This window comes from Sylvia atricapilla, chromosome 7 (genome assembly GCF_009819655.1).
Source record: "Sylvia atricapilla isolate bSylAtr1 chromosome 7, bSylAtr1.pri, whole genome shotgun sequence".
Classification (NCBI taxonomy): Eukaryota; Metazoa; Chordata; class Aves; order Passeriformes; family Sylviidae; genus Sylvia; species Sylvia atricapilla.
Window position 1 is genome coordinate 35,071,064 of NC_089146.1, and position 10,882 is coordinate 35,081,945.

A 10,882-nucleotide genomic window follows, 5' to 3' on the forward strand; every position below is an offset into this window, starting at 1 on the left:
TATTTACCATAAAGGTAAGGGCAGAGAAACAGCCTGTTCATTTGTGCTGCAGGCCTCATTAACCACAGGTGATCAAAGATTCTGCAAAGCATTCTTGGGGATTATTATATTTAAAACATGGAGAATTATGTTCCTTCCCCTGTGCAGATCCTGCTGCTGGCATAAAACGTGGAGCCTGAAACTCTACTGGTTTTAATCATTTCTAACTATTGATCCTAATTTTAAAAAGCAACTTTTTCAGAAGTTTGGGCTTGTACATTTGTTATATCATTATTAATTATTCCTTTAAGGGTGGAAATTCTAGTAATTGGTCCTTACCCTTGATTTCTAGATATTAAAATTTAAAGCATCAGAACATTCATTCTTATAGCCCTGCATATCTAGTTCATTAACAAATATGAATAGCTAACACCATCTCATTTAAATAGTATGTCTTACATTAGTTCTCGCTACACTCTGTTTCTGTCACACTGCTCCCAAGAATCATTGGCTCTTATATACATGTAAATGGCTATCATAAAAATAAAAATTTCATTTAAGATTGTTAATGACTTCTGCAGCAGTCAGACTTCCTTTAATGATCATCCTCTGCCCCTAATTAAACGTATTTCTTTCAAGCATCTTTGGCTGAGTTCTCCCTCATAGTTGAAAATCTAAAACCTTAAGTCTTAATGGATATTGCAATAATGTTTATGTATGGAAGAGCAAGGATTCTAGCAGCCCTAACCAAAAAAACATCTGAAGCTGTGAGCACCAACTTATGCTTTGCAGGAAAAGGAAAAAAAAAAAAAAAAAAAAAAAAAAAAAAAAGAAAAGGGCTTTGTTGTAGTCAGTTAACACACTGCTGCTTTTTTTTAAAGCAGTGTCTCTTCTAGCAATGATGGTATGTGTTTATATATATATATATATATATATATATATATATATATGAATATTAAAAAACCCTCACTATTATCTGAAATGCTAATGTTGAGTGAAGATAAAATCACTTCCTGCCTCTTTTCCTTTATTTTGCTCATCTCTTTTCAAGCCAGTGCTTTTTGCTTTGATGCTCAAAGACTAAGGTGCAGTTTAAAGAACAATGTCACTAATACTTTGAAAAGGCGAGGGAGAAAAATCCATCTCTGGAAGACTCTGTGGGCAACCTGGCACAATTCAGACCAAACCTTCAGTAAGTCAACGCTGGTCCAATGGCTGCAACTGTGCTGCACCTATTTCCATATGCTGAATATTTGACCTACTCTCTTTCTAAACTAGTGGGCCAATAAACTTTGTGGAAAGAATGCAAATTCTCTTTCCTGGTAGCATTTTCACACTTTAATGCTCCTCTGGCATATGTAGATTTTTAGATCAGGGATTTCCATTTGCACAACGTGGAACAAAAAGTTTCAGTTCGAACACAATTTCCCTTGTTTTATTATAGTTGGCCTACGCTCATTCTTACTTCCCTGGAGAATCTCACTAACACTGGGAATCATTATCAAGTACTTAACTGCTAAATAATAAGGAAGCTACCTGACCAGGTAGAAGTGTGAAATCACATTCACACTTAAGAAAAGGAAATGATTAGACAGTTGAATTACAATAAGAGGTGTCAGACAGACACTGAAACTGAACTAAACTGATAAATAGCTATTCAGGATGGAGCAGTCCAGAGCTGCTATACCAGCCTAATATGCATCTCATATACATACAAAATACATTCAGGTCCCTTGTTATGTGGCATTAAATACATTGTTTTAATCATACTTGACCCTGCTCGTGTTTGAAGGGCATGTAAAAGTTAGATGTTTATACATGTAGGTAAGCTATTACGTGGCTCATTCCAGACAGGAATGGGATGAAGCTGAGCGGTGAAGCAGGATCTCCAAGGGGAGGTACCAGGGGTAGGGCAGCCATTCCATCCCCAAGCAACCCTGGCACTCTGCAACAGGCAAGGATGCCTTGGGGAAGGAAATATATCTAGTCATCTGTTTCTCCACCACTACCCTATTTGGGAGCAGGTGAAGCAGGACAGAAACCCCCACCTTACCTTGACCATCTACAGAGGCTTGCAGGATCTCATTGTTGTGCCAGGTGTGATCGACTCCACTTTCCCTCATTTCATCTTCCTCTTCCTCTCTGGCAACGTTGCTTGGCTCACATGTGGGGAAGACTCATGGTTGGGCACACTGGCTGACTAGTTTCCTGGTCAGAGTGTTGATAGCACTCTCGTCCTCAGCATATGTGTAGCTTGTCCTCCTCATCTGTTTCTGAACACCGTTTCCACTCCATTTTCATAGTTCACTACTGTGGAAAGAAGCAGAGAACACAACCCATTAAATGAAACCTTCCTTGCTAACCAGGCCCTATGTGGAAAATAATTGGTTATTTAATTAAGTTAGTAATGTCAACAAAGTTTGGTATTAGGATTTTTCATATTAAAAATTTTTTCTTCCAAGTAAAGCACTAGGTATTTATGGAAACTGTGTCCTGCTAATTTTTTTTTTTTTTTTAAACAAACTATAGGTAAAGGCCTGGAGCCCTATGAGTGAATTATTTCTTCAGCTCTGTAGGCACCTTCTTGCTAAGTGGCAGCAGGGATGGAGACCAGGGCGCGTTTATGCACTGCGGCCAAAGAGCAGTCATCACTTACTTCCTGGTGCCCTGCTCCATGCACCGGGATGTAGGAATTGCTTTTTAGACCCTCACCCAACAACCACAGAGCATGTTCACACGTGCCCACAGCAAAGACATGCAACAGCCACGTACCAGCACGTCCAAACACGCACACACATCTGGTTGTCCGAGACACACACCGGAAAGGCTCTGTCCCTCCTCTCGCCCCACTCTGAGCCTACACCTCCACGTGGGAAAACGAGGAAAAGCCACATCTTCCAGGCCATTATATTACTACAGAGATGTCTTCATATTACAGCAGATCTCAAAGTGGCACAACCAAGACCAGCACCAAAGCTAAAATAACTCGCAGGAGCAGGCGAGCTGCTTTTGCAGCCCTCAGTCCCAGAAATGCTCGATAGCTTTTCTTAAATGACAGCCTGTAAATAAGGTCTGTGAACTCAATTGAAGGTGGCTCGTTTCTGAATAGTCAGCCCTCACAAGGCTCTCGGCCTACATGCTAGTACATAATTGTCCACTTTACCACCAGACAGAAAGATTAGAGTAATAAACACGGGGCATTAGCTCAGCTAGAGAAACACACCAGCGTTACGCACACGCGGGATTGCCAAGAACTGTTAACCCCACTCTCCAGAAACGCACACAAAAAAACAAGTTAAAGCCATGACATCATGGGAACGAGAGGGAGAGAGGAAGGAGAGAGAGAGAGGGCACCGTGGATGGGGGCGGAGGAAAAAAAAAAAAAAAAAAAAGCGCAAACAATTTTCAGGTTCATTTTGATTTCTCTGTGCCTAATAAAGCAATCTCTGCATAAGTTATCAACGGAGCTATCTCAAGTGGCTCTTGCCAGCTATCGGATTATACAAAAGTGGAAGGAGGGGGAGAAGGGAGGAAAAAAAAAAAAAAAAAAAAAAAAAGAAAAGGATTGCTGTGTCAGGTCATAGGCTTTTGGAGAATTCTTGAAACATGTCTAGTTACAAATTTTAGTCAGTCATATCTGTTTGCTTTGACAGGTTCCAGGGAGTAAAAAAAGGAACAAAAAGAGAGAGATTTTTTTTGTCATGTGAGGCTGGGGACAAAAAGATTACACCGTTGCATATCTGTTCATAATATGATCTTTGTATAATCCGCGGGTCTGCACTTGCCTTCCGAACAAACTTCACAACAGGTGCAAATTAAAATGGAAAACGGCAGGGAGCTGGGCAAACAGAATTGCTGACCTGGTTTGAATACCAATTGACGGGGGAAACAAAACCTTTTCAAGAGGTGTGACCCAAGGGTTTAGGCAAGTTCAGGCTGGGTAATGCCCTCAGAACTACAAAAAAAAGAGAGATATTCTAACATCTCTTGCTCTAGCTGTGTGGTCCAGATATACCTTAGTACAATCAATAATGTGCTCCTTTTTCCTTCTTTTCCTGGTGACTGAGATTTAACCATTTCTTAGGCAACAAGCAGAAGATCTTTACAAATGTTCTCAGCGCTGACTCAGGGACGGCTCCAACAAAAGCCCGTAAGGCCTGGGAAGCTTTCAACCCACCTCCTAAAAAGTGATCTTTGGGCACAGGAGGAATAAAGAAAGGTCCAGGAGGAGTGAATAAATTATCTAAGGCTGGACAGCATTAAAGGCCTTTATCCTGAAAAAACCATGCCTTTTTAAGGTCTCTTTTGCATGGACCACGCTATCCCAAGCGACACGTGAGCGCTCCTGCAGTAAAGCAACTGAAACTATTTTCCTTGAGGAGGGAAAGGGGAGGAGGAAAGAAAAAAAAAAAAAAAAAAAAAAAAAAAAGGAGAAAAGAAAAAAAAAAAGGAGGCAAAATGAGAGTCAGAGAAACAGAGGGAGGGAGAGAAAGAGAAAGAGGAGAGATAAATATTTATGAACAGCCCTTGAGGAGTCCCAAATATCAGAACAATCTAAACATGCAATGAAGTCATGTCTCACTATATAGGGTCAGGAGCAGAACATCCATCACCTTCACAGGCCAACAATACTTCACAACCTTTAGGGTTCTCTCTCACAATAGTAGTAAATACTTTTAAACTAATAAATAACTGCTGTCAACTTCACTTACAGAGCCCTCTGCCATCTTTACAGAGCTGCATTAGCCGAGGATGCCCGTGTCCACAGCCCCTGGACGGGATCCGTCAGTCAGGTGAAACAATTCCAAACGGCGACAATAATTATTCATGTGGGTAGAGACAAGGCTGTGAGGATTCTTCTGCACACTAATTACATCTATTTCAGCACTGCTCATGCCTAGGGGATTTTTCCTCACTGTTTCAGACTTTTGTGAAGTTTGGCAACAACTAACTACGTGCGTTGTTGCTTTGTGTGTCAAATCAGACACGGAAGCATTAAAAAAACCACCGGCCTCACCACGTGAAATTCAATATAATATCACCACAGCCTTTGCTTTCCCATTTTCAGAACGTTAAGTGTTGTTACCGCTGTCAGCACAAGCACACCTCAGCAGCCTAGCTCTGCCTTTACAGGAAAACAAAAAGATTTTTTTTTTTAAATTATAATAACTGACAATAGTTTCTTTAAATGGTGGGTCACTGGGCAAAGCATGCTTATGCAATTTCGAGCTGATTACTATTTTCTCACTCATGATGCATAAAGCTTGTACTCAGTGTCGAGAAATGAAAGCCCTCATACACAACACATCCGAACCTCCACTCTGTTCTTTCCACTGGGTCAAACAAGAGATTTCAAGTCTTCACCAGAACCTTATGTGTGAGATGGAGCTGCAGAGACAGCGGTTACTTCAAGTCCACAGAGAAGAGCCCCAAATAAATCCTCCCTGCAACTCCACAAACAGGAGGGAAACCGCAGTGGTGGCCAGCACACAAACAGGCACTCATTCACATCTTGACTCTAAGGCTGCAGCAAAAAGCCAACTGAAGAGAAGAAATAAACGTTGAGCTCAACAGAAGGATTAATTCTGTGATTAATTCACATAACTGCGTAAGAGTCAGATTAGCAAAACCTGGTCGTGGTTATTCCCAGGTTCTGCCCTGGACTGCAGTGGTGTTTGCCATTTAGTGCTGTGTTTACATGGTAAGGGATGGACCAGTCCAGAGGAGAAGCGTCTGAATCATTGGCATTGCATTCCATTTGTGCTGAATCCTATTCAAGTTTCATTTTCGGTTCAGGGGTTACCAGAGAGTGCACAGCTCAGACTTCAACTGCCTCCAGAACAACAGGGACCTGCACAAGCATGAATCTCAAAAATAACTATATGCTTTATCTCTGGTGAGTGTAATTTTCAGTTGAAATTGTTATCTTCTAGCAAACCTTCCCCATGCCTCCTTAAAACAAATGATACCTCAAATATTATCATCAACAGATTAATTTTACAGTCACATTTAGCAAACAAGATGTTCTTTTTGCGTCTCTATGAAGACTTTCCTTGTTTTATGTACTTTTTTTCAAACGATGCAATGGCAGAACTACATGTGACATTTTTTCCCCCTAAATGGTACCTGCTGAGAAAAATTCCACCATTAAAAATGGCCCACGCTAACATTTAAATGTTGATAATAATTAGCCTGACATTTGAAATACAGTGGTTGCACTGTTGTCTTGAAGATGTTCTGCTCAACATTACCTAACTAGCCCCTTTTCATACTTACGTGCTCTCTGGTACATTATTCTGTCAGTACTGAACAAATAAGACATCAGTTGCTAATGTATTAACATGCAAAACTATGCTTAAGGGCCAAACACTGCCCCAGTCCACAATGTAACTCCATTGATGTCAAGTACTGTTAAGGTTGTGACAACCAGTAAAAGAAGGGAGCTGAAAAGTAGGGGATCAATTTCTCCCTGTTCTGCAAGGAATTTATGCAAACGGCTCCCTGCAGAAGGAGGGATGGGAAAGGCGGCGGCGTGGGTCGTGCCACCGGATGGGAGCTGCTGCTTTCCTCCTGCCCTGGCCCATTGTGCACAGCCTCAGCCAGGACATCTTAACCTTTTGAGGAGTGCCCAGCCACCTCAGGTGTGCTGTAAGGTCAGGTCCCATCGCTGCCTGCTCTTTATGTAACATGAAAGTGGGTGGCTGCTAAAAGGTGGTGATAATTCGCAGAGCAAGCTGAAAACGAAAGTGTCCACGGAAGGACGAAAATGTGCCTTTCTCCTCTTTGGGTGCTGGAGAATTGCACACTCCTTATGACCTGTCTACAGACAGCCCTGCTCAGGAGCAGCCAGTGGGATGACCAGAGGAGGAACCACGGGATAAGTCTTAGGGGCAGCAGGCCTGGAAACGGGAGAGAGGGAACTGCTCTTGGACATCCCAAGCCATGAACACGTATTTTGGCTTGGTGTGTGCAAATGATTTAGGGCAAAAAGACTCACACATGGCTAAATTCTGCATGGAGACAGAAGAGTACTTTTTTTATGCTTTCTTAGATAACAGAATCCTGTAATGCTCACAACACAGTAAAGCACATTAACTATAAATGATACAATCTAAGAATGAAGTAATAGCATTGCCCTGCATTTCCTTGCTTTTGTCATCTCCAGATTCTAGCCAGAGAAGGCCTTACCTGCTTTGTGTGAGCGTGTGATTGCCATCCCCTCTGTTCTATTACTAATGAGTGTCTCTCATCCTAAGAGAAACGAGGATGATACAAGTGATGGCAACAGGAAGCTTAGGGTACACCCACTCCTTTCCCCCTAGAATAAACACTGTTCTCAGGGAAGGTACATTGATAATAAAAATACATTTTTAGAAATTTCTCAGGCAACCATAATTGCTATGGGAATGGTGACTCTAATAGAATGTACCTTCAACACATAAACTCCACAAATAAGAAGGCTTAGGATTTGGGAGGCAACATTTTGCCAACAGACAGGACCTCAGCTGTCCTGAAGATGTGATATTAGAAGGGTGCAAAAAATAGAGCAATATGAAATGCAGATTAAGGGTTGCTTAATCCCAAAGCCTAAAATCTGATGCTTAGGTCAATGTCTCACCTCTCAGTTTGCCTTTACGTGCACATCCTTTGAAATATGCCTTGAGTGAAAATAGTTAAACCCACTACAGACTTCAACAGGAAACTGTGATGTTGTTTGGAACCCTGAAAGCCAGTGAAGAAGAGCCTGTGATATTACTTCAAACTCAATAACAAGGAACACTCCTATACCGTGTAGGCAAATGACTTCATTTTTATTTCTATTTTTATCCAGAGTCCTGAGGCTGCTACCAAAGTTGCACTGTCAGATGAGATACACTACACATTGGTGAGGCTCTTGGCTCCCTCTTGGCTTCTCTTCTCAGGAAGTGTTTGTTGCTTTGTTCCTGCTAACGACAATGGGATTCATCAAAGTTTATGTATCTTGACTGAGAGACATTAATTTTGGCAGTTGTGTGGTCAGCCAGCCTCTGCCATCCTTGTAGCTGCCTCTGCACTGCAGGGAGGGGCCAGTTTTTGGATGCTGATGACCAGGAGGAGACTCATCTTCCTGTGAATCCTGAGGGTGCTGATAAAATCACATACAGTAGATTCCCAGACTGGAATTTCTCTGCTGAATACATACTTTTAAATGGTTACACAGCAGTAAGAGCACAGCTGAATGCTTTTAGAAACATAAATAATTGATTATTTATTTATCCTTCAAGATAGCCTTCTCTCCTGGTAGATTACAGAGCTGTTCACAGGAGAAGCAAAAGCATAGCCTGGAGGAAGACAATATACCTTCAGCTTCTGCTTGAAATCAGTATGGAATTGGCTTGAGTCTACTGCTCAGGATGTTCAAGAAGATGTTGTTGCTGCTTAAGTGTATCCCTGGTCTGCTTTCAATGATTTTTGAGTATTTAGGGACATTCCTTCTAAGTCGCAAGAAATCACATGCTCATTATCTTATGAATTGCAGAAGAAAATTCTCTCCATAACAGTGCAACTTCATTTTCTCTGTCCAAACTCTGTTCTTCTCTTTCTTAAACACAGAGAACTGAACTATTCCCAGAGTTATCCTACTGATTAGTTCAAAAATATAAAAATAATTTTTTTCAGGACTGGACAGACAAGATGGAACAAAAGATGGAAGAAGAACAATTGTGAGCTCTACTGAGAGACTGTCTTACTTTTAATGCCATTTAGTTCAATTTAGATGTGCCTCTGATGAATAGGCACAAAATAATAACTTTCATTTTGAAAAATCAGTGTTTGCTCCTGTGTTCTCAGTGTTGGGGAACTAGGAAACAGAATGGATCTGGCTGCAGAGCCCCTAGTTCACAATATTTATTTGTGTTTTATACACATGAAATCACCAGTGTTTTCATACCTGAAAATGTTTTTCATTTTAACTAAATTACCTGCCTCTTACTTTCACTGTGACTTTAAACCACTTCACCGACTGGGACAAAAAGGCTCCAGATAACTGCAGAATTTAGTCCACTTTTTCCACTGACCAACTGAAAGAGCTGGCTACAGCAAAGACAGAAGAATGCAAGATTTACAGCAGAGAGACGGAGCCAACCCTGTGTTCTGATTAGCAGTTTGGATGCCATTGTTCTGTCTGGAAAACACATGTCATCCTCAGAATCACCCAAGCTGTCCATTGACATCTGCCAGCATATCCTCCATCACCTCGCTCTTTCTTTTTTCTCACTTTCTCTTCCTCGCTCCTCTTTCCACATTTCCCTGAGTGAAGTATTCCAGTGCAGCTAGGAGTTACCCCTTGTAAAAAGTGATGTGGCTTTCACCCCCCCACAATATCACCTTTGGTCTCCAGCTGACCACCTCAAAACAACAGAAAACAGACAGCTCCTCTGAGTCTTCTCACTTGTAGGATTTGTGCCGTGCTTCACTCTGGGGACAGAAATTCATAATAGCCCAGAGGCTCCGTATTTTTTAAATTGTCACACTAAGACTTGAGTGCCTCCATGAAAGAAGCAATAGAAAGAGATGCCTGAAGGTAGGCTGGGAAGAATCCAAAATGATGTCAGGTTTCCTTCTACCTTCCCATCAATAGGGTCTTTGAAGAAGAAGCCTCTTCAGAGAAGAAAAAATAACTTTCTCTTTAGTTAAAAGGGCTACCATGGCTGCAGTTTGGAGACTGACAGTTAACGTTAGCTTTATTACCTTAAAATCTATACAGCCTCATGGTTTGCTGTGGATGGCTTTGCCTCCATGAGTTTTGATGATGTCCTTGAAAGAGAAATATAGATGCATAGCCTCATTCTGTGTTGACTTTGGAGGTGAATATTTTATCCCCTTTCCTTTTCCTGGCTGTTTGCAAACAGCAGTGATAACTCCTATGCAGCACGCCTAAGAAATGTGGCAGAGGAGAGAAAATCAAAGCTTTTACTGGACTAGAACAGTTCCAAGTCTGATAGTTCTCATTCCTCGCTATGGTGACTGATGATGAGGGACAGAGGAGATAAAAGAGGTGCTGGAACTGTGTATTGCTGTCTATTATCTTTTTGTCCAAAAGATACTTTTATTATTTTCATTATTGTTTTTAGCTTTTATGTAGAATGAAAAGATTCTTAACTGAAGGAAAATATGTTTTTTTCTGAGGTCTATGCATTTTTGTGTGTGACTTTATAGGGAATAGAATCTTACACTCTTGAAGAGTCCTTAGAAAAATGTTGGTGCCTCTCTCTAGTTATACAGTAGTACAGCTTTTCCAGCAAAGAATAATTTCTTTTGAAATATTGGCTTGGCAGTTTCTGGAAGATAGTAAATTGCAATTTATCCACCATAATGTCGATCAGCCTGCTGAGAACATTTTCTTTTGGTGTGAAGGCCCTGAAATACAGTCTGTACACACCCAGGTAGAGCTACAACAGCTGATCATGGTTGTTTTTTAGGGACCCAGCTCTCATACTGTCTCTTTGGAAGAACTTAAGTTCATAATTGCTAACTTAAATGACTGCTAATTCACCTTAAATGACAGAATAATTCTCCTCCAGCCATGTTGGGTTGAAGCATCTGAGAGTGTCCCCCCATTATGAAGCAGACACCTGGGAAGGGAGCCCTCAGCTACTTGACTTCATAGGTAAAAATAAGATTGTCCTAAGCTTATTCACCTAGGATGAATTTTGTATAAAAAGGAGAAATAAAAAAAAAAATCATCTCTTACTCATATTAAGTAAATCTAGAGCAATTTTTGGTTGTTGTTCTGGTCAAGACTGGGATGGTGGCTGAGTGGTTGTGGCTGAGTGGTTTGTATGTTCTTCTCAAATGAGTCAACTTGTCCCTCAGCCTCAAGCAATAGGAAGTGAAATCCACTGCTAACACAATGGCAGAGAGA

The 10,882-nt window shown here is 41.1% G+C and overlaps 1 protein-coding gene across 1 annotated transcript in view; it reads right to left on the reverse strand.

Moving 5' to 3' along the window:
• ZEB2 (zinc finger E-box binding homeobox 2) overlaps positions 1-10,882 on the reverse strand; it is a 114,173-nt gene that overhangs the window by 29,525 nt on the left and 73,766 nt on the right. Inside the window, 4 exon segments of the mRNA XM_066323355.1 lie at positions 2,033-2,122; positions 2,125-2,178; positions 2,181-2,259; positions 2,261-2,289. Coding sequence (XP_066179452.1) covers positions 2,033-2,122; positions 2,125-2,178; positions 2,181-2,259; positions 2,261-2,289 — 252 coding nt within the window.